The sequence below is a fragment of the Tenebrio molitor genome, chromosome 7, assembly GCF_963966145.1.
Source record: "Tenebrio molitor chromosome 7, icTenMoli1.1, whole genome shotgun sequence".
In the NCBI taxonomy this organism is placed as follows: domain Eukaryota; kingdom Metazoa; phylum Arthropoda; class Insecta; order Coleoptera; family Tenebrionidae; genus Tenebrio; species Tenebrio molitor.
The window spans coordinates 15,152,522-15,174,951 of NC_091052.1; the positions used below are offsets into that span (position 1 = coordinate 15,152,522).

The 22,430-nt window shown below is 39.8% G+C and overlaps 4 protein-coding genes across 12 annotated transcripts; all 4 read left to right on the plus strand.

Moving 5' to 3' along the window:
- Positions 1 to 4,899: 4,899 nt before the first annotated feature.
- rin (ras GTPase-activating protein-binding protein 2) lies at positions 4,900 to 11,566 on the plus strand. 5 transcript variants are annotated; one of them, XM_069054411.1, is made up of 8 exons: positions 4,900 to 5,058; positions 5,430 to 5,569; positions 8,579 to 9,141; positions 9,202 to 9,414; positions 9,466 to 9,587; positions 9,681 to 9,819; positions 9,881 to 10,128; positions 10,189 to 11,566. In XM_069054411.1, the coding sequence occupies exons 2-8, from the start codon at positions 5,472 to 5,474 to the stop codon at positions 10,480 to 10,482; spliced, it is 1,677 nt and encodes a 558-aa protein (XP_068910512.1). In that variant the 5' UTR covers positions 4,900 to 5,058; positions 5,430 to 5,471; the 3' UTR covers positions 10,483 to 11,566. The 5 variants fall into 5 exon arrangements, with proteins under 5 accessions (XP_068910512.1, XP_068910511.1, XP_068910510.1 ...); XM_069054410.1 differs by having other exon boundaries at positions 9,187 to 9,587; XM_069054409.1 differs by lacking the exons at positions 4,900 to 5,058; positions 5,430 to 5,569 and adding an exon at positions 6,913 to 7,085 and having other exon boundaries at positions 9,187 to 9,414.
- Positions 11,567 to 12,447: 881 nt separating this feature from the next.
- Positions 12,448 to 15,843, plus strand: SPARC (secreted protein, acidic, cysteine-rich). Of its 2 annotated transcripts, none has more exons than XM_069054417.1 (5): positions 12,448 to 12,602; positions 14,600 to 14,691; positions 14,740 to 15,144; positions 15,196 to 15,398; positions 15,445 to 15,843. In XM_069054417.1, the coding sequence occupies exons 2-5, from the start codon at positions 14,620 to 14,622 to the stop codon at positions 15,638 to 15,640; spliced, it is 876 nt and encodes a 291-aa protein (XP_068910518.1). In that variant the 5' UTR covers positions 12,448 to 12,602; positions 14,600 to 14,619; the 3' UTR covers positions 15,641 to 15,843. The 2 variants fall into 2 exon arrangements, with proteins under 2 accessions (XP_068910518.1, XP_068910519.1); XM_069054418.1 differs by having other exon boundaries at positions 12,517 to 12,602; positions 14,589 to 14,691.
- Positions 15,844 to 17,805: 1,962 nt separating this feature from the next.
- Positions 17,806 to 19,136, plus strand: His2Av (Histone H2A variant). Its single transcript, XM_069054424.1, has 4 exons — positions 17,806 to 18,011; positions 18,140 to 18,217; positions 18,308 to 18,421; positions 18,468 to 19,136. Exons 1-4 carry the CDS (start codon positions 18,009 to 18,011, stop codon positions 18,660 to 18,662), a joined length of 390 nt encoding a protein of 129 aa, XP_068910525.1. The 5' UTR covers positions 17,806 to 18,008; the 3' UTR covers positions 18,663 to 19,136.
- Positions 19,137 to 19,366: 230 nt separating this feature from the next.
- On the plus strand, positions 19,367 to 21,597 carry LOC138135634 (thiamine pyrophosphokinase 1). 4 transcript variants are annotated; one of them, XM_069054423.1, is made up of 5 exons: positions 19,367 to 19,458; positions 20,145 to 20,289; positions 20,337 to 20,590; positions 20,641 to 20,905; positions 20,959 to 21,597. In XM_069054423.1, exons 2-5 carry the CDS (start codon positions 20,148 to 20,150, stop codon positions 21,093 to 21,095), a joined length of 798 nt encoding a protein of 265 aa, XP_068910524.1. In that variant the 5' UTR covers positions 19,367 to 19,458; positions 20,145 to 20,147; the 3' UTR covers positions 21,096 to 21,597. The 4 variants fall into 4 exon arrangements, with proteins under 4 accessions (XP_068910524.1, XP_068910520.1, XP_068910523.1 ...); XM_069054419.1 differs by lacking the exon at positions 19,367 to 19,458 and adding an exon at positions 19,816 to 20,097; XM_069054422.1 differs by lacking the exon at positions 19,367 to 19,458 and adding an exon at positions 19,818 to 19,987.
- Positions 21,598 to 22,430: the final 833 nt, after the last annotated feature.

The window sequence follows — 22,430 nt, forward strand, 5'->3', positions numbered from 1 at the left end:
CTTCTCTGCCTACACCTCGTGGCCCTATTGCTAATGTGCCTCTTTTATTTCTATTTTTTCTGGCAAACCGTGGTCATTTATAAATGTAAAATTTCTTCTGGTTTTTTAAAATCGATTGTTAAACAAACAGTCATCATGACCATTGATATTACTTTTGTATATTTTCTGATTATCTTGTCCAATCCCTCTTCTCTAAATATTAAATTTATGGATCGCTACCACCACAAGATAGAAACATTGAAAGATACTAATTACATTTCAGACGAATTGATTTTGGCACCTCTATCAATAATCCTGTCATGTAAACCACAGCAATTTTTTTTTGTTCGACATTTGTCTGAATTTGAGAATTTTCTCCTATGTGAACGGATTTTGATAAATGTCAAAACGAAACGTCAAGCTAATTTTAAAAATTTTAAGCGATTTGGAGCCTTAAGGGGCCTGTCCAACAAAAAAAAATCGTATTCAACTTGTTCGTGTGTAAATTGTGCTCTTTTTGAACAATTTACTATAATAATTGTGATTGCCGAAGGTTGGTTACTATGAATTGAGAGAAGGCAGTGAATTTCTTTAAAATGGATGTTTTTTCGTTTCACAATCAATTTTGGTTTCTGGTGGCGTATTTAATTGGACTTAATTTCGCAATTGATTGAAAATACCACAGAGAACTCGTTTCTGATATTAAAAATTATGAAGGAGACATTGATTTCAAATTAGGTAATTAATTTTTGGTACCAAAATGTGAGTAATTTATTAGGACGACCCTCGATGGGTCATAATTCTTGATTGACAATGGTCGCTTACCGCAAATAACCAGCTGTAAATCATAACTGGCGGTACGGTCCTGGATTTGTGAGGTGCCGATGACTTATTGGAGACTTTACCACCGTTTGATGATTTGCGTCATTTTAAAATACTACCATAAAAATGCTACTACTTTGTTCGTAGATGTTAAATGTCGATTTATTCAGTTATTATCCTAATTTAAATAATAATAATAAATTTTTTGCCAGTTATTATCCTAATTTAAATGCCAACCTTTGTATAATCAAAATGTACACTAACCTGTAGGTGAGATTACTGAGACTGGAAGAAAAAAATCCGGATTGCTTTATTACTTTGGTAATAAAACGCTATCAAAGTCAAATTTCACATTTATTTTATTTTATAAAAGATGACGGCCATTTCGTACATTGGAAAATTAAGACTATGCCTTCTAAATTTCATTTTTTTTTTACAATGAAAATAGATATTTATGTATTAAGGGAGATATGAACATGATTTTTCCCTGAGGTTTATAAGTCAATCGAGGGGAAAAACATGAATATCTCCCCTGGTGCATACAATATTTTATTTTTTAGTCTATACTTAAAAGTTAAAACTTTCTAAAAAACATTTTGCAGGGAAGATTGCGTGAATATATGGTTACTATAGTTTCGTTCTCATGAATTTGTTGTAAACAATGGGAAGGGCGAAAAAATTTGAAATATCCCAAGGGAGTTATGAGTTGTTTTTCATAATGTGTATTTATGACGAAAAGAAACAATGTGGTGTTACTAAAAAATAAAAGGTTTTATCGCAAATATGCCATACGATGGTCCATCCTGTATAATGAGCAACTTTACTCCCTGATTGTATGGAGTAAAATGGCTCTTTTTTCCCCTTGGCCAAAAAAACATAGCCAACTCAAGCTTTTGTTCAACTTTTTTTTCCCTCGGGCAAAAACGCATAACCAATTCAACATTTTATGATACATTATTTAGTTCATATTATGTAATTCTTTTTTTACTCGAAGTGCAGTGTAACAATCATGCACTTCCGAGATGCAGATATCTACGATCCAAAAATTTTATTTGAAAAAAGTCGAAAGGTTAAAAATTATTTTTAACTGTCAACATGACACTTAAATTTAACATAAAAGTTAAAAATAATTTACAAATTTTCGACTTTTTTCAATTAAAATTGTTGGGTCGTGCAAAAAATAGTATATGCACCTCAGGAGTGAATGATTGCACTGTACCTCGGGTAAAAATCATGCACTTCACTCCCTCGGCGCATAATCTACTATTTCGTGGTTTAACAATTACAATTTATGAATTTATATTTGTCCTGAGACTTTGTCTTCGACTGTTCCACCTCATCCCAACTCATCCACGTTTAGTAATACTTGCTGTGTACCCCTCTACGCTGTGTACCGAACAGGCTGCATCATTAATTTCTAAGAATTTCTCATTAACCCTCATTACCCCTAAAAGTACCGAAATATTTTTTCTACACAGGATGTTTTCGATGTTGAGGCGTTCCTTGTAACACCAGGTATGATACATTATTCTTAAGAATTTTCTTCTTAGTAAAATGTTTGTATTAACGGAGATAATTGATTGTATATTTTTATTGTTTTCTAAAATTTTGAGTCCGGTCCTGTCTATTTCTCCGCTGTAGGTACAGTCGCAAGCAATAAATTTTGGTCGTCAACGTCATTCTTTGACGCAATCGAAAATGCTCCATTGTAAAACAGTCGTAAATATCATAACCTATCATCATGTTGTATGACATTAATTGTCATTTTTTTCTAAATTTTTTGACACTTTGTTGACGTGGGCATAATCAGACAGGGAATTTTTTTTATTTGTGACAATCTAACCAAATTGTGAAATGACATTGACGATCAAAATTAATTGCTCACGACAGTACTAGATTAATAACTGACGTGGCCCAGGATGGTGTCTTTCTGGAAATCGTTCTGCGTACTTTCTGGACGCCGCAGCTGCATTCTGATAACGTGATAACATTGTCCATACATTAGCAACGTATCTGTGAGCTCATTATTTTCGTAATGATAAAGCCATTCTGACTATGTAATTAGATGACAGCTCTAACAATATTTTTGATTAACGTCCATGCTCATTTGATTTTTTTTTGTCAATTCTGATTTCTAACAAATCACCGCAAATTTGAGCAGGTCCGGTTTCAAAAATTTCAAAAAAATAAACTTATTGTATCTTCAGCAACAGGAATAGTACCCCAATCTCTTTTTAAAAATTTAAAAATTTTGGACTTAGAGAACACATTGGTGGTTGAAATTCAAAAAGGTATATTATTATACTCATGTCACATCGTGAGGAAATTCCTTAACATTGACACAGAACATAAAACACAAAAAAGTCAAAATGCGGAGGCGAGACGCCGGTAATTATGTTGTTAAGCACTGCACTATTACTTGGTAGTATTATCCGTAATAGTGTATGTACTCCGGCAAAATTGCCGTGCCGCCGGGTGGAGGTGGGATATGTATATTCTCCTTAGACAATGATATTACTAAAGTGATTTTGGCTAAAACTCTTTAGAACAACGCATACTATCATATGTTAAAAGGAACGCCTGAACTTCTAAAACATCCTGTATATACATATATTCAAGTATCTCTTGGTGCATCCCTCAGTTTATCGCGGTGACTGTGATTGCCATGTATCATTCAAAATTGGACGCTAGCGACCTACCTGACTGTTTAATCCTACCCTTAAATTGGACCTGTTTCTTTTCTTCCATAATAATCAGTGGATATAGTGTATGTATTCCGAAAATTTCATATAATTGCAGCGAGGGGTGATATTAGAATTGGGGGTGTGGTGGGTAAAGTTTAAAATTAAGATATTTACAATTTTTATTTTCTTGTTAAACGTGTTGGAGGTTAGTTCTACTGTATTCGGTATCGCAATTATGGAAACTTTCAATATTAGTAGTGAACGTGGAAAAGAAGTGCTAATTGTGGAATCTGCCAAATTTACCAAAGACAAAGTAGGTACCTACTGAAAAGCGGTGAAACTTACTGGAGATGTGCCATACGTTCCTGCAATGCTGCAAAGCAAAGGTTTTTACAATAATTATAGAAAATATAATTTCTAAACATAATCACTAAAGATATTAAAAAGTTAAATCATCAAGCAACAGCGTAAAAAGAAAGGGGGTAGAAGAAGCAGCCGAAAGACATTCCAAAATAATACATCCCGTATTAAAATATCACAGTGAAGAAATGAGTACCTACCTACCTAGGGTACCTATCTGTTCGTGACATTTGTCATATTCGTAACATTTTGTACAATAACGGGCAAAAATATCAACCACCGCTCCCAAAAACTACGGAGGAAGTTATGGATACTTTGAATACAGTAAGTATTCAAACAATTAGAGAGGATTTTTTGTTTATTTGCAATCAACATATTAAGATTGTTGTGTTTGACAAATATTCGTTACCTACGTTATTTATGTAGTAGCGAAAACATTTTCTTCGATGGGACGTTTAATTATTGCACCCAACATTTTTTACAATCATTTACTGTCCACATCATTGAAAATGGACACTACAATCAATTGGTATATTTTGTTTATCACCCCCAAAAAACGTACGAAAGATTTTTTCTTTTACTGAAAAATAGGTGCGAAAGTGGTGGATTTTAGTTAAATCTAAAAAACTTGTGGCAGACTTTAAAATAGGCTACCCATCATAATTAATTGGATGCCGTTTTCACCTTGGACAGGCTTGGTGTTAAAATTTATCAATGTTGATTCTTGCATCAATTCTCAACCATCATCGGAAATTATTTGTGAAAAATTCCAATTAATTTTATTTTGAAAAATTAGACATTAAAATGCCACACAAGACATTTAGTTCAGCAACTTGATCATAAATATCCAGCTTGTTAATTAATTTTTGAAGTATTACAAAGTGTTTGGAGGGAACAATCTGTTAACGTTTTTTGAATGAAGCTCAAGTCGTTCCCTCCAATTTTTCGGGGTCAAACTTCCCGCCGAATCAATAATTCGCTCACTTCCTTCCGCGCACGCGCACTTCACTTCGTCACCCGGGTTCTAGATTATAATAACAGCCTTGAGTGGCGCTGGCCGGCGTAGCGACTAAATTTGGAACTAAGTTGCCAATTTATGAAGTTTACACCCGTGCTTTTGCGGCGTTTGTGCAATTCAATTATATTCCACTCGTGTTAATAATTGAATTGAATCTGAGATACTTCCTTAACTCGCTTCGCAGACTTCCTAGAGGTAAGCAACAAGACAGTCGCGTTCCTTCCGCAAATCGCGCTTATAATCGCACACCGGGTTTTCCTGGATTCGACATGGACAATGATCCATTTTCGAGCCCGCACAAATTCCGCTCGTTCCCGACTATCCTGAATATTTCGGGGGTCCCTTGCACTTTCACCCCGCTTCTAACGCACCGATCGGCCGGGATCTGCCGCCAGATCGGGCTTCGGCCGCCGATTGCGAGAAATTTCACTTATCTGCGCTCCATGTGTGCAATAATTATGGAATCCCTTTGTTTGTCTGTTGAGATTTTTGCCGAGAGGTGGGAACGCGCGTGCTGATAAGGGTTGGGATGAGGCAGGAAGGCCACTATAGGTCAGCTTTTGCAGGGCACTTTCCGCAGTTTTTCAAGTTCAAATAACGCATCAGGAATGGTAATGGAGGCTCCCCCATCACCCCAAAGTGTAGGAAGGGAATTTGTGCGCCAATACTACACTTTACTCAACAAGGCCCCAGCTCATCTCCATCGGTAAGTGCACTCCAACACCCAATTCTGGAACATGTGCTACCCATGAGGTGCACCATTCTCAATGTTTGTCAACTAGTGTAGTTGCAGCAAACTGATCAATTCCAAATTAGGTGAACCCCCTTTGAGTCTATCTCAGTAGATAATTTTAAGCATCCTATAATGAAATGCCTCACCAGTTTGGGGGAGATAAGATTTGAAAATTAAACAAATATAATTTTCCAATACCAAACTAATGTTGAATGGACTGTTTACAATTATTGTACTGCTTGGCAACAAGTATCGCCACAATACAACAAATTGGTAATTACCTAAATTATCCAGATGACAAGAAATAATTTCATTCGATCCCATTGCTTGTTCATCAAGTCTAGATCTGCAAAGCGGCGTCCTTGGAACAGTTTCGCTCGCGATGGATCGAGTTTTGTATAAATATTGTACTTTTAAATTAATTGTTATTGACTTTTTCACAGTCCAGTCGAGATTTGTCGCTGTTTTTCAGTCACGCGAATTTCGCTTCAATTGTGTTTTCGTGAGTCACGCCCTTTACACTTTTTCCCCAAAGATGTGAAGAAGAAAAAACGCATTAAAATGCAGTTTTATGTTTATTGCGTGCAATTATCGGATGATGTAAAATATGTTAAAGCGAGGCTTTTACGGCTGCAATCGCAATAAAGAATGCACTTGGGATAATAACTGACAAAATGAGGTAACGTGTAAATTGCAGCTTAGTTGCGAAATTCATTGATATTGGTAAACAGTGATTGATCGTGACAGTGAAGATTTACGAGTAGGATAAGCAGATTGTGCAAAGCGGAAGCGTCATTATTTGTTTTGGTAATTTTGCAAAATACTCGATTTGTTGTTTTGTTTAGGGAAAGTAATAAATTCGGCATCGGTTCTGCAAATATTTTGGGAACGGTACACACCATTAATTAGTGCCTACTAATAATTAAGATAAATAAATCGGTTAAATTTAGATAAGAACGAAGTATGATAATTTGTACGTTCTAGGTTAAGCCACTCGAAATTTTTTTAATGGTTGTAATTACGTCGCGAGCCAATTATCTATGAGAGGTTCTTAAATTTTGCACCAGCTCGATGTGACATTTTTTCTTGTTGCGTATGTGTGTAGTTTGGAAAAATAAAGACGTCGATCTTATCAAATCGGTTCTCGGAAGGACGACAAAACCCACATCTATATCAACCCTCACATTCGCACGATAACAGCCCACGATAAGATGGAAATTTTCTAGGGGAATGAGAGATTTTTTTCTTTAGAAGAGTGGAACAGTCAAAACGAACGACCGTCCACGTGGAAGGTTACGTAATAAAATATAAAAGAGTCGGGGAATAGACGAATGTTTCAAGTTTTTAGTGGCGAAAAGCGTCCGTTGTGGGATCTAGGGGACGTTACTACCGGCAGACCTGACGGATTAGTCCTGAAACCACCCTTAACAGGCGCCATTTTCTCAAGGTCGCCCTTTGGGGGACGGACATTTTGGAAGCCTCTCATAGGGTTTGTTAAATTTTCACGATTTCAAGGCTCAGTCACGAATCTAATTAGAAAAAAGACATTTGTTGATATAAATTGATTTAAAAAGAAATCATCGGGAGGCTGAAACGAACGTACATTTGTGCAAAGCATAAGTCGAATAAATTTAATTTTGTTTTAGTCCAACCTGATCATGTGCAAGATGAGAAGACGAGGTTTATAGTGTTGGTATTTTTATTCGTGCAGTGATCAGTCTAACGAAATTAATTTAGTCTTTAAAATTTGTTGTGCTTCTGAAGGGTGTCGTCTGTCGGTTTTTCTAGTTGTCATGAGCATACAGAGATGTACAAAATGATCGTGGGAATGAGTCGATAAAAAGTACGTTCCTAAGGGATTTGTTTCAGTAGGGTTTGGCGGCCCTCACTGAAGAAGGGTTGGGGGTTGAAACGGATAAGAGAGGGAGGCTGATTGTCTGATTTTGAAAGCTTCCAGAAAAAGAATTGGAAAATATCAAAACAAGTCTTTTTTATCGGTTTTATTTAATTTTCAATTAAACCACAATTACAAACAATGCATTGTAAATGAAAATAAATGTTGCTAAGTTTATAATTGCATTTAAGTTGATTAACGAGTGATGACTTTGTTAAGTAAACATCAAACAACTTACCAAGAAGCTACAAGGTATTACAAATAAATGCATGAATAAATTTGCAATTTTTTAAAGTTGAATCTAAATTTTTATGCAAAATAGTAGGATTCAGATTCGGTGATCGAGCTGGTCAATTGTTTTGTCTTGAAACCATCTCTTTAAGGATGTGGTGTCATCCTACTCTAGGTAGGATATTTTATAATTTATTGGGGATTTTTTTCGCTTTTGCGCTGTAGACAAATTCTCTCATTTGTCTTCAACTTTATTAATGCTTCGACATAATATGCAAACTTTTTCAAACAAATAAAAGCTTGTTATAGGCGATTATGTATATTCCCGCAAAAAGAATGTTGCCAAAAGGAAAATTAAAAAAAGAACATTTTGCGAATGAACTATTGATTTTGTCGTGTGTTTTACTACCTTTTGCGTACCCAAACATTAAAAAGAAGGTTTTGCCTTGGTTTTAATACTGACTATAATGACCTTCACTGGAGATACACACAAAATTGAAAGTCAATCGCTTGAGTAGATTTCGAAATATTATGATAACCATGTTAAAGAACATGGTTTGGTCTTTTTTTTTTCACTTTCACTTTTTCGAAACCCTGTTATTTAAGAAATGCTGTTAGAAAAAGATCGTTATTTAATACTTTACTCGTTGTCTTGTTGAAATATGAGATGCAACTGCGTGTCGTCTTCTACACGTGCAAGCATTACATTTTTGTAATCACGTTGCTATCTACAACAACGTTTTTCAAGTCCTGAATTAATACACGCTCTACTACTAGTATTTGTACTAGTTTCATGTTGTAAAAACGCATCGTTGTTGGATAGATTGAAATAATGGTATATTTTTTGGATGCTGCAGGTTTTACAACCAGAGCTCGTCGTTCGTCCACGGGGGCTTGGACCCACCGAACCGCGAGACCAGCCCCGTCATCGGCCAGAAGCAGATCCACCAGAAGATCCAACAGCTGAATTTCCACGACTGTCACGCCAAGATCACCCAGGTCGACTCCCAGGCGACCCTGGGGAAGGGCGTTGTGGTCCAGGTGACCGGGGAGCTGTCGAACGCGGGCCAACCGATGAGACGCTTCACCCAGACGTTCGTGTTGGCTGCCCAGAGTCCCAAGAAGTACTACGTCCATAACGACATCTTCAGATACCAAGACGAGATCATTTCTGATGAGGAGGGCGAGGCCGAGAACCGGTCCGAACCGGAGGACGACGCCTCGCAGGAACGTCAAGTTTTGGGCGACGTCCAGCAGATCAACCAGGCTCCGATTCCCTACTACAACCCGACCACCACTCCCATGCAGCCGAACATGCCACCGGTTCCTCACCATCAACCTCCTCCTCACGTGATGGCCCCGCAAGCGGTTCCTACCGTCAACGGGGCGGTCCACCCCGACGACATTAGCGTTCTGCCAGGTGAGACAACCTCGGGACGACGGTTGCGGACCAGTTGTTGTGAAGGATTCGTTGTTCCAGGTCCTGTCCCTCACGTCAGTGCAACCCAAGGACAAGTTATACCGGCCCCGATCACCAACATTCAACCGACCAACATGGTCCAACCGTTGAATCCGACCGCACCAATCGAAGAGAATCAACAGATTGAACCTGTGGTCGAGGAACAACCTGAAATCTCCTACAATGACACGACGGAACCGGAAGCAGATACCCAAGATTTAAGTGCCGAGCCTGGTATGGGCGAGGAGGTTTTCGAGACTGGCGACACTAAAACAGTTGTTGCAGTGATGACCTCCAATGAGCCGAAAACGTACGCGAATCTTTTGAAATCGGGAAATAACGTGCCGTTCAGCAGCCCACCGCTGGCGACATCCGTACAAGCTCAAGCCCCGAGATCCGTGTCCCCTGTAAGTAACGCAACGTCCGGGGTGCCGCAAGGCGCGATTCTCGGGACCTAGTGTAAAACGACCGCCTGTATTAATTATTTTTGTGTGTTGCAGCCGACGATGGGACCCAGAGGTGATCAAGGTCTGGGAAATCGCAACAACATGAATCGCGGTCCCAGAATCAATCAGCAAAGACTCCAGAAGCAGGACTCGGGGAGGGGAGTGCCGGGGAGAAACTCGTTCAATGAAGACGGTAAGAAAATGTTTGTGACGAAAATAAAGAGAGGGAGTGTGTTAATTGTGTTTGTATTTAGATGACAGGAAGCGTCCGCAAGGCAACAATTTCGGCGACCAGAACCAACTCTTCTTGGGTAATCTGCCGCACAACGCGACCGAAGACGAGTTGCGCGAGATCTTCTCCGAGTTCGGGTCTATCCTGGACTTGAGGGTGCACAGCAAGCCGACTAACAAGGTGGCGGTGCCGAGCGGCCGCGCCCCTCCGAACTACGGCTTCATAACCTACGAGACGCAGACGGGTGTGCAGAACTGTCTCGCCGCCAAGGTGAGTAGCGGAGATGTTGTTTGCGAGAAGCGGTGGTGAGGATGGAGTGTGTGATTGCAGCCGATCTTCTACCCGAAGGACGACAAAAACGGGACGCAGCTGAACGTGGAGGAGAAGAAGACGAAGGACCGTCAGTCGTACGGGACCGGTCGTCCCAGCAGCAACGACAACCGCTCCCGGGACAACAACGGTCCGAGACGCAGCGGTCCCGGCGGCCTCGGTGGCCCTAACAGGAACAACGCCACCGGAGGCAGCGGCGGCGGTTCGACCGGGATGGCTCCCAGTCGGACCAACAACTACAACAGAGGCGGAGGGCCCCCGAATCGCGGGCCCAACACGTACAACCGCCGCTAGCTCCGCCACCACCCCATCCCGTATCATTGCAATGCATAAACTGAAATTCTAAGCGTGTATGGGACGTGCAGTGTTCAAGTCTACCGGACGGTTTAATTATGACGTTAGTGCCAATAGTGGTTCATTAGCTGCAGTGTATTTACATCAAACCATCTGTTTAGCGATCGTTGCTTGGACATTCAAATCCGACGCCAATCATACCAATCATACTAATAGTTCTCTTTTTCAAGTACTTATTGGCTGTGTTGTATAATGCGATTGGTCTAAACAAAAAAAAAAAGTAATCGGTGTTGATTGAATGTTGAGCAACACGAGAGAGAGAGAGGTGTCTTGTCTCTTGAGCGTAGTGTAGTGTCTCATGACAAATTTCATGGTTTGAACTTAAATATATCCAACAGCAGGTCAACAGCCACGGGTCGTGCGTTTTTCAACCTATTATTTTATATTGATAGCCTAACAGCTGTATGCATGTTGATGTTAGTAGCTGCTAACTCATTACTAAATTTTCTACTAGCGACCGTTTATTTTTTATCATTTTAATGCCAAATGTACGTTACGATCAGGTGTACATAATAATAAATTTAATGAAAACGATAGTCAGTCAGTCGGTAGTCTTTTTATGTGGACAAGAGATGATATTACATTAGTAGAAAATTTAGTGCAATTAGCTTCTAAGGTCACCTATACATATGGTTCTAAACATAATTTAAATTACTTTTAAGGTTTTTTCAATTGTATTTTCAGTTTGCATACTGTACTTTAAGTATTTATCTTTTTTAAGGCTCATTTAGGTACTTTCCGTTTGTTTTTATTCGGTTGTGTGTACCAACAAAAATACACAACTCCATTTTTATACACGACAAAAACCTTTATTTTATCGCAGCTATGTTCGCCTAAAGTCTACCACCACCGACAGGTCACTCGTTCTTTTTTATGTTATCCATTACAATTTACGTTTACAACTACCGATAGTTTTCATTTGTTTTGATTTGCACCATTTACTTGTTATGTTCAAGCGGTAGCGTCCACGATAAGTTAAACTTTACATGTAAATAAATAGAGGGACCTCTCCCTGTTAACTACTGTCAAGTGTTTTGTTAATTTTTATAAAAGCGTCTTGGTGAAACAGTGGAATGTTATTTACAGGCTTAGTTTCACTCTTCATTTTCCTCGATCTGTTCGCAGCGCTCGTTCCTTTCCCCTGTGATAACTCACCACCCCCTTCTCAAAAACACCGACACCACTTACCAAAGTTCTTCCTTCTCAAAACCAAGACTTGTGCAGGTTCCACTAGTCACGGATGAAGTTTCAATTTTTTTCAGTTTGTCGTTCCTGTAATATTGTCAAATTGTTATTAGTAACATTAAAGGAAATTGTTACATCAAGTCGTCGTTTTTCTCGCTCGTAACACGCAAAGAAGGCATACGAAGACATTGAGAGCGAGGATTACCTTACAAGTGCGAATTAGGCAACACAAAATACAGCACGTGTACTTTGAGTTGCCTAACTTCGGATCAACACTGCTGAAGTTTATTTGGAAATTATATAACAGGAAAAAGTTTACTGTTGCCGATCTTCATTGTGTTATTTATTTATTTACAGCTTTGTACAATATGATAAATAAATAAATCATGTGCAAAACAAGCAAATAAAAATGTTATTTATTCGTTCCGGGACTCCCCAAATCACTCCGGCCGCACTGTTGACCCAATCATCTGACTCTCCAGAAGAAACAAAAATTCTTCAACTAGTCGTTAACCACCGTCCTCGAGTCGTTCCTTCCCTGATCAATTAAACCGATGTCACGCAACGATATTAAATTAAAAAACCACATATGGGTCGCCCATATGTTAAACTCTTCAAGCAGCAATGGAGCTGCGTGTGACAACAGACGTCCCAATTTTACCCACGTCCTGTCGAACTCTCCATGGCCTTTAATGCGCCGTAAGCGAGACAGACGATGAAGATTGGAGAGAACAATTCTGCGATTCATGTTTTCTTAGCGAATGATCTGTGGGCGCTGCAGCGCGCTTACTTGTTCCATCTCTTTAGCCGGAGGTTGGAAGCTCATTTGTAACAGTTGGTGTGTGGCTTCAAGGCGGTCGCCGTCGACGAAACTGGTGAGTTACACCCGTCCAACACTTCTTTACTATTTTTCCTTCAATGTAAGAACAAATATTTTACGACTTGCGAACGGAAACAGTAAAACGAGAAGGTAAAGAAAACAGGTGCGGTCCAAAATTTCGACAGCGTGGAAGAGAAATTTTTTACAAATTCTGGCCGAAATCTTCATGTCCAAAAGAAGCGCGACAAATGATTCTTAACACTTTCATGTTCATATTTGCCGTAGGGTTTAACGTTGTTGCGAGATTTTCTTTACTCGAAGTGTCAGCCGAAAAAGGTGTTAAGTGTGTGAAAAATTCTCGATAATTTTTCCCACTTATTTTAATTAAATTCAACCGGTTTACAGCTGTTCTGCAAAAGCACAAAGCGTAAAAAAATTATCGCACTCACAGGTGTTCATCCAGCACCGTCAGCTTTATCAGAATTAAGAGTGGCGATATCAGATTTGCTGAAACTATCAAAAATGATAATTTTTTTGGTTGAAATTAATTCCTTTGTCGGTTAAGTATTGTGATGTGTTTGATTTTTTACTAACATTAAAAAAGCAATTGTCACGTCATAAAAAAAATCTTTAAATTGTCTTAACAAGGACAATTTTATTTATCGATGCTCGATCGTATTTTAATGGGACAGCTTCGACGAGTGTCATAAAATACATAATTCTGTTGCAAGATTTTAACAATTGGAGAGTCGATCTAGTTAAGAAAAATGTCATGAACGACAGATATAAATTGTCGAAGCTGTGGAGGAAGTGCACATATTTGTTGCGCGCAAAAATAATCCTGACGTAATTCAAGTCTTAATAATTTCTCATTTGTTACTTAATAACTGGCAAAAGGATGACATTTTAGATTAAATATGATTGACTCATTGTTTAAAATAAATAAACACCAAGACTGTTATATCCTCATCGAGCGCATCTGGTGCTAATAATTATTAAAATATTCCCAGCTCTTGGGACTCGACAAACGAATAAAAAGTTCTTGAAGGGGTGACTTTCAGATAAAATAACGACAATTTTGTCTACGATTCGAATTTCGGTTGTTTTATTTATACACAAGAACTTACTCCTTGATCGTTTTTATCCTAAATATACAAAGGTTATCAGACTTGACCGCATTTGCCGGCCTTGATGGCTTAACTCTTCTCGACAGATCAAAAATGGCGTATTTGATAAACTCTACCAGTCTAGATTCGGAAGTTGACGATAGTTCTAAAATTGGCAACAACTTCCAAGTAAAGTAAACCCGACAATCTTATTGTTTACATTTGAAGAAACCGTCTTCGTCGAACGCTGATAAGCGAAAAGTCGCGCTAAAAAATAGAAGAAACATCACTTCTTGAAGCTTTCAGATTCACTCGTAAGACGTAATAGAATGCTTGATGCATGTAACGTGTCAGTCGCCGCCACACATATTTCAGTTTCCTTGAAAGTTCAACGAATTCGGTTTGTTTGTTTGTAAATTGGAGAAACGTTCCGTGCAGGATGTGGCACCACCTCATCGTGCGTTTCACGATATCCTTGAAGTTATTGAGAATTTAGCGAGAATTAGATCGCACAATCTTCACTTCCTGCTGATAAACCACAGGATGAACACGCGATGATAACTCTTTCCTCCTACATCAGACACTCTAAATAAATTTAAAAAAAGAAAGGAAAAAGTGTGACGTTCGAGTCTCGTGGGCGTCGCCGCTCTGACCATCAGACTTATCTTGTGCAAATATTTGTCCGCCCAGTCGAAAAATAATTTGATTTCTTTCGAAAATGGATCAGTCGAGCTTCCTTGTCCTGCTTCGCGACCATTCCACTATTTCACAGTTTGATGGTTTTGCGTAGGTTCTAATGTAAACTATGATGTCATTCCAGAAACGAGCATTAAACCATGTGTTCATAAACTCGATGGAAATAGATTAGTGCCTGGCATACGCCAAATCTCATTGTTGCATCCAGAATCGATAAAATTCTCTCTAAATAGCACAAGGCTTTTTCCAGGTAACACTCTACCAGTCAGGATGAAATTTCTCCACTTGTCCCTCTTGATCGTGGTCTTGCTCCTCGTCACCGAGGGCGACGCCGAGAAGACCGTAAGTAGAAAGTTGTGGTTTCGACCAGTTCTGACCGCTGCATTTTAGAGGAAACACAAGAAGTACAGGAAGCACCGGAAGCCCGCCGAAGAAACTGACGTCAGCAAGAGCGAACCGGAGAAACCTGATGTGGAGGCGCCACCTGAAGTCCCAGACGAAGAGATCCAAGACAACAAAGTTCCATTGATAGATCCTTGCATTAAGGTCCACTGCGGCGCTGGTAGAGTCTGCGAAGTGGACGCGGAAGGTGAGCCCCAGTGCGTGTGCATCCCCACGTGTCCCGTCGAGACGGAGTCCCGCAGGAAGGTCTGCTCGAACCACAACGAGACCTGGACTTCCGACTGCGCCGTCTACCAACAACGCTGTCTCTGCGACAGAGGAGACCCAGAGTGCAGAGGCGAGCACTACAAGCACGTCCACATCGAGTACTACGGCGAGTGTCGCGAGACGCGTGTAAGTACCAGATACACCTAGCAGTACCGCGAGATGTTGTCTCTTGTGTAGGAATGCACCAAAGACGAAATGGCGGATTTCCCACGAAGGATGCGCGACTGGCTCTTCAACATCATGAGGGACTTGGCAGACAGGTCCGAGCTGACCCCGCACTACTTGAAGATGGAGCGCGAGGCGGAGTCCAACATGACGAGACGCTGGACCAACGCGGCCATCTGGAAGTTCTGCGATCTGGACGGATTCCCTCCAGACAGGTACCGATGCGGCAATTTTTGACTTTTTACTCATCGAGTCGTCTAGATCTGTCTCCCGGCACGAGTTGTTCCCAATCCGTGCCCCTCTCATGGCTCTCGAACATTGTATCGCCCCATTCTTGAACTCTTGTGATGCCGACAACGACCACAGGATCAACATCAAGGAGTGGGCCAAGTGTTTGGAACTGGACGAGGACGAGATCGAGGATCGATGCGAGGACATCGTAGATCCGGATGAATAGTCTTAAAGTGCAGAATTGTTAGTAAGCCAATAATGCAGAATTAAATGGTGCTATAAATAGTCCTAACTAGGTCATATGATATGTCGAGTGATTTTATTTTTGTAAATTCTGCCGTACTTAGATTAACGTACTTTATGTGAATAACACTGCCTATTTTACTACTCTGTAATTTTGTATAAATATAAATAATTCACAACAAACAAGTTTTTCGACAAGGGCAGACCTTTCAAAGGTTCCCAAACGCAAACATTTTGGCAACTTTTTCTACTGTCTAATACCGTGTGGACAACAATTTTTGGTCTATGACAACAATTACTGATTGTGTTGGCAATAAATTCTGGTGACTTTTATGTCATGTTCCAACGAGAAAACCATTTTATTAATAAAAGAATACAAAAATCAAGACGTTTAAATATGAAATGTATACGAGCTGTCAATAGTGTCAATAAAACAAACCGAAATAGGTACAATTCAGTCTTGAAAATTTCATGTAAAATTTTGTATTGCCAACTGAAACAGTTATTGTTGCTCATCCTGTATAATCCTTGTAGTGTTTTCATTCACTCAAAAATCTTCAAGAAAGTCTCCAATAATCTCTGTGGCTCTACCATTCTATAAAAAAATCTTCAATGTCTTCAAATATGCTTAAAAAGTACTTTTTCGCCCAGGGGAGACTTCCCAAGGTTACCTAATTGCAGACATTTTGTTTTTCTACTGTCTGATATAATCCCCGCGGTGTTGCCATTCATTTGGAAATCTTAAAGAATGTTTCCTATAACTTCTGTGGCTTTGCCATTCACTAACAAATCTTCAAGAATGTGTCAAATAATCTCTGTGGTCCTGGTCTTGCCATTCTTTAAAAAAATCTTCAATGTCTCCAAATATTCTTAAAAAGTTGTTTTTCGCCAAAAGCAGACCTTTCAAGGATTACCCAAACGCAGACGTTTTGGCAACTTTTTGTATTGTCTGATATAATGCCAGTAACAAATCAAGAATGTCCAGAATAATTTCTATGGCCTTGTCATTCAATAAAAAATTTTTGCATGTCTGCAATAATCGCCGTGGTGTGCCATTCAATAAAAAAAATCTTTAGTTGCCATTCACTCAAAAATCTTCAATAGTGTCTCCACTAATCTCTGTGGCGCCACCATTCCATAAAAAAATCATCAATGTTTCTAAATATATGTACATATTTCAAAAGTAGTTTTTCAATCGCACACATTTTGGCAAGTTTTTCTACTGTCTGATATAATTTCTGTGGCCGTGTAATTCAATAAAAAATCTTTGTGTCTCCAATAATGTTTGTGGTGTGCATTTTAATAAAAAATATCTTTAAAATATACCTAAAAATTTTAATTTTAAATCGAAACCACTTCAACATCAGAGAACTGAGAGGAAGATTTTCATTGCGTTTTATGTAGACCTAGAAAAACAAATATTTGAATAAAATTTGTGTATTTAAGTGTGGTACCAGATGGTCTAGCCAATGATGGTGGTCTCTATTAGAATTTTCTACGTCACATTCCAATAAAGGGACGCCTGTTCTAGGATTTTTGAACACATTTTCAGGAAGTTTACATCATTTGAAGCGAACTTACTAAATCGCACAGTATAAAAGCGCTTTTATCATCAGCTCAACGGCGATGCAATCAGCAATTCAAATAAACACTTTGTTTTTATAATTACGTCTCGAGATAGGACAATCATCGTCAGAGAAATAAATTTGCATCGATGGATTTCGTTATTGTACGTAGATCTGCGATGGATAAATAAACAGTTCGGGATTGATTGGTATCGTTATCAATTAATTAAAATTCCGTTTTTTAGAGCTGTGATAAGTAATCGATTTAACTGGATAGCAATTAATTATTTAAACTTTATGCAACTGCTATTGTCTGTTGTACGGTACGACGCAAATTAATTTTCAGCAGTCCAAGACTGTACAGGTTCAAGTGTAATTTTATTAATTACTGGAAGAGAAGCGTACGTGGAGGTCAAAGTCGAGATTTAACAGTAGAATAATATTTTGCAACGTGAGAATTCGTCGTGTTTGTGTCGGTATTTTTGTTGATGATTCGGTTGTGGGTGAGTTTTGTTTGTAATTAGTAATTGGTAATTAGTAATGATGGTGAGGGTTTCCCTCCAAATTTTAATTTGCCAAGGTCGCAAACCCAAGCCAAGCGTAGCAGTCATCCAATCGATAGTCGTCAGAACTAGCCGCATCGTTGCGGCGTCGGGATTGGTCGGTGTTGGTCACGTGCCGGTGAGATGGTCGCTTATAGGTTAAAATTTATCATTTGGCGGGCTACGTTGAGAGAAGCCGTTGTAATAGTTGTGCAGTGAAAGCGTTAGTGGCGTCTGTGTGAAAATGGTGAGTAATTCGATGTAATTATCCTTGGGGGTCGCATTTTCGGCCCCCGGAGCCCCAAAAATGTCGCTTTGCGAGTGTCGAAGCATCGCGCCCCCAATGTGCGTCACTGTACGTGCGTTTGTTCGCAGGCTGGTGGCAAAGCAGGCAAAGATTCGGGCAAGGCAAAGGCCAAAGCGGTGTCGCGTTCGGCGAGGGCCGGTCTGCAGGTGAGTGCCCCGCGCCCCATTCGGCCGCGTCTGTCAACACGACGCGGCAGCTTGCAGGTTAGGTTGACACGGTCGTGTTGTTTTGTTTAGTTCCCGGTGGGGAGGATCCACAGACATTTGAAGAACCGCACGACGAGCCACGGCCGCGTCGGGGCCACCGCCGCCGTCTATTCGGCGGCGATCTTGGAGTACTTGACGGCTGAGGTGAGTCGGTTTTGAGGTTAGAAGGGGAGTTATGTTTTTGGCGCAGGTGCTAGAGTTGGCCGGCAACGCCAGCAAGGATTTGAAGGTGAAGAGGATTACACCGCGCCACTTGCAGCTCGCGATCAGAGGAGACGAGGAGTTGGACAGCTTGATCAAGGCCACGATCGCCGGGGGCGGCGTCATACCGCACATCCACAAGTCGCTCATCGGCAAGAAGGGCGCCCACTCGCAGCCCGCCTAAAGTGTTATCGTAGTTGTAGAAGAGACTCTATGTGTCGATGATGTGTTTTAATATTGTTGGGCACATGTTTGACGCGGACCCATTCAGGCGTTCGCGCTGATCTTGAAATTCTAAATGATTTGTTACGAAATTTGAAGTTTGACTGCCGCTGGCAGAAGCGGCGTTTCAATAGGTTTTCGTTTTAAGTATATCATAGTTTTTTTTAATGTGCCTTGTCCCTTAAAGTATATTCTGTTTTCATTTAGACCTAATTTTCTAGTACGTAAATTACCTACATTTTAACATAGGTCGTTGTAAGTTTGTGTTCATTTCATATAAATAAATACTTTCCTACTTGATAAGATGATGGATTTTAATTCGAATTGTATGTTTTTGCGCTCGAACGTTATTCAAAAAGTCAGGTTCCTATATTTTTACTAACACAACTCAAAATATTTGTAACTGCAAAAACACAAATAAAATCTATTAATTTCAGCCTCAGTATATTTTTTTGCGAATTAACCCAATACCAACAAATTTTAACAAATCTGTCATCTCACCATTTAAATCAACTTGCACAAAACTGTTACAACCAATCAAAATCCAGAATTCTTCCTATTCCATATGAAAAAAGGCGGCAAACCGTCTCATCAGCATGATGTAGCACTACTCGTTACACAACAATACTCATTTTTACCCTCTGAAATCCTACACAACACAAAAAACTGGAATTAACCACTATCCCAACCAGTTACCATTCGACGTTATTATTTTAGGTAAATGGTTGAAGCTAAACTCTGTTCGCTCTATAAATGGGGTAGTTGTAAACCATTTTCGTTCAAAGCTTGACTCAATTCACGTAAAAATGTTCATCAAAATCCAAATATTTGTAGACTTTCGATCGGAATTGTTTCCTCGTTTCCCTTTTACACGGTGAACTGCAGTTTTTTGCATCGTTTATTGCAGACACAAAAACAATCCAGTAGGTATCGAAAGGTGCTTCTGCTGCAAACTATTAAAAAAAGTGTGTCGACGAAAATTCTGCTCATTTTAATTAATTAGGCGCTGTTTTTGAATACTTTTTTTGGATAATTACTTATTCACATCTGTTTTTTTCTCTATTTGTAATCTCCACGATCTATCCTTGCAATAGTTCAACCCAGTTCAATCAAGTGGTAATTAATTACACTCCAATAATTTATCTAATCTAAGAGTTAATAACAAATATAAATTCGGCAGTGAGTGTTGAAGCATTTTATCGAGCAGAAGCGCCCATTCTTTGAATAATTATTCAACCCGTGGACGTATTTTTTTTTTTTTTTTGGTTTTTTAAAGTTTGTCAACGGGTGAGTGTACCACGTGTGTATCTGTCAATTGTCATGTTCGTAGCAATTTGGAGGTTATATTTACCTCGCTAAACTTCCAATAAAACGGAATTATGTGTAATTACCTATCAGTAAGTGCGTCTGTTTGTGACCTTCCGTAAAAATCGTCGTTTTTCAGACCATGTTTCGTGGAGAACGGGACGAAGTATGGAACCCGTGCCTGAACCTGTTCTCTAAGCACAAAACCACCGCTTACGCCGTACTTATCCTGAATACTTACGTCACACTACCCCCGAGCCTTCTACTTAACTTATGGAACCAAGGTACAACCCAATAAAAGTAAAAATTTTCGCTAAACAGTCGGTTCCAGCGAAAATCCGAATCACTGTAGATGGTGGCACCGAGAGGTGGCTGTCGTGGCTGAAAACTCACCACTTGGACCGCGACAAGATCACTCCCCCCGACCTTATCACCGGAGATATGGATTCCGTGCCCAAGGACGTTGTAGATTATTTTGTGGATAGCCACAAAAGCAAAGTTGTCAAAACTCCAGACCAGAATGAGACAGACTACACCAAGGCGCTGATGGAGCTGAGTAAAGCGTGCGCGGCGCAGAATCTCGAGGTGAGCGCTGGACAAGCTGAGAGTTGTTCACCAATAAAGTTGGTCTTCAGGTAGAAGAGGTTTATGTTATTGCAGATACCAGTGGGAGAATCGATCAGATATTGGCAAATATCAATACTCTGTGTAAGGCAGTTAGGATCTTGAAAAAAGTCAAAGTGTATCAGGTGGCATCCAACTCGATCACGTGGCTGCTGCAAGATGGGACGCACACGATACACGTGCCGCCCAGTTTGAGGCAGAGTCGCGAGTGGTGCGCTCTGATACCTCTCAAGTCGCCAACGTACGCCAGTTCGTCGGGGCTTAAGTGGAATCTAGGTGAGACGACTATAAATTAAAAAACAAGTTTTTTGAAAAATCATCTATTCCAGATCAGTCAAAATTGGAGTTTGGGGGGTTGGTGAGTTCATCAAACACCTATGATGACGTTTCCGCTAAAGTAACTGTCTGTACTGACAACATGTTGGTGTGGTCCATGGGAATAGAAACTCTCTTAGCAAAGGAATAGCGTAAATTGTTGCAATTTTAGAAGCAAGTTAAGGGTAAAGAGGTTGTAAAGTAGTTTGTTAGGTAAAAATTCCAATTGTCATGTGACAAAGATTAACATGGCCGCACCTGGTAGTATTTGCAAGTATAGAAGCCACAGAAATAAGTTTAAACATTTAGGAATCGATAAATACATTAATGAATCGATTGAAAATGGGCCTTCCATATTTTTTCTAAATTGAAGAAAAAGCAGTTGTCAGATAGGGGGACATGACGTTTTCGCGTTCCCGTTCGTTCTAAATTTTTTTTTGTTGGGTTTCTTATTCCAAAAAAGCCGAATTAAATAATGACAAGTTGAAAAGCGTCGCTTACGAAATCAAAAAAATATTTGTAGCGAGTAGTTTCTAGCTGTGAAGCCATGACTGTGTTACGTCTCTACCGAGTAAACGGTTTTCAAAAATATTTATTTTTATATATATACATGTACAGTGTTGTACGTTTTAATAAAATTAGGTTGTTATAAACCGCTTGTTTATTTTGCTTCTGCAAACACTTTAAATTACACCGAGAGCAAATTGGTACAAATGTGGACCGGAACTCCGGAAAATATTACTCGGCCAATCTATTCCTGGACGCGTATGTCATCGGGCAACTTCCCCACCGGAAAAGCAATAGAAATTATTTGTGAAAGCATTTAGGGGAAAAATGGAATCGAGAGATGTTTCTCATTTATATTCGGATTTCCTGCTGGTGGGGGGAGGAACAAGAATAGACTCGCGTTGCTCTACTCGACAAGCCCGGTCCTTATAAGGGGAGACCTGAACCAAAACTCCACGAAAACGAAGCCCTTTTATTATTCGCGTGATCTACGCACGAACCTGTAGAATTGCGAATTTCCTAAAGCAGAAACAGGAGAAACGTGATACGTCGGAGGGCTTTGGATTGACGCCCTTTTGGGCAAAATAGGACTAAGGGCGCGATTGTGGTAGAGTTCGATCACCGCCAGGATTATTAGAGGTGCTAATTTCGAACAGATTTAATACAGTGATATATTACGAAAATAATCTAGCAGCCAAATTTTGCTGGACCAAATCTTAGTTTACTGTTACATCTAAATCAACGCACCCGTCAGAGCAAAAATAGAAAGAATTCGAAGTATGAAATGACCAAAAAAAAAAAAGTTGCAAGTCCATAAAAGTAGTTTCGCAAGGGACGCGGCTCTGGAGCGGTGTCGTTAGTGATTTGTAGGTGTCGCGGTAGAGGCGATTTTACCGCCCCCGGTCCTTCCAGGTCTCCAGAAAATCCCGCAGGCCTTATGCGAGCGATATCGGTTACAGCAGTCGGCGAATATTTTTTC

Coding starts and splice junctions, on each gene's coding strand:
- SPARC (XM_069054417.1), top strand. CDS start 14,620: ATGAAATTTCTCCACTTGTCCCTCTTGATCGTGGTCTTGCTCCTCGTC. Junction 15,145..15,195: donor GCGAGTGTCGCGAGACGCGT/GTAAGTACCAGA, acceptor TCTCTTGTGTAG/GAATGCACCAAAGACGAAAT. Junction 15,399..15,444: donor GACGGATTCCCTCCAGACAG/GTACCGATGCGG, acceptor CGAGTCGTCTAG/ATCTGTCTCCCGGCACGAGT.
- rin (XM_069054407.1), top strand. CDS start 6,928: ATGTTTCAAGTTTTTAGTGGCGAAAAGCGTCCGTTGTGGGATCTAGGG. Junction 9,142..9,186: donor CGACATTAGCGTTCTGCCAG/GTGAGACAACCT, acceptor GTTGTTGTGAAG/GATTCGTTGTTCCAGGTCCT. Junction 10,129..10,188: donor AGAACTGTCTCGCCGCCAAG/GTGAGTAGCGGA, acceptor GTGTGATTGCAG/CCGATCTTCTACCCGAAGGA.
- His2Av (XM_069054424.1), top strand. Junction 18,218..18,307: donor CGGCGAGGGCCGGTCTGCAG/GTGAGTGCCCCG, acceptor TGTTTTGTTTAG/TTCCCGGTGGGGAGGATCCA. Junction 18,422..18,467: donor TGGAGTACTTGACGGCTGAG/GTGAGTCGGTTT, acceptor TTTTTGGCGCAG/GTGCTAGAGTTGGCCGGCAA.
- LOC138135634 (XM_069054419.1), top strand. Junction 20,290..20,336: donor ACTTAACTTATGGAACCAAG/GTACAACCCAAT, acceptor AGTCGGTTCCAG/CGAAAATCCGAATCACTGTA. Junction 20,591..20,640: donor GCGCGGCGCAGAATCTCGAG/GTGAGCGCTGGA, acceptor GTTGGTCTTCAG/GTAGAAGAGGTTTATGTTAT.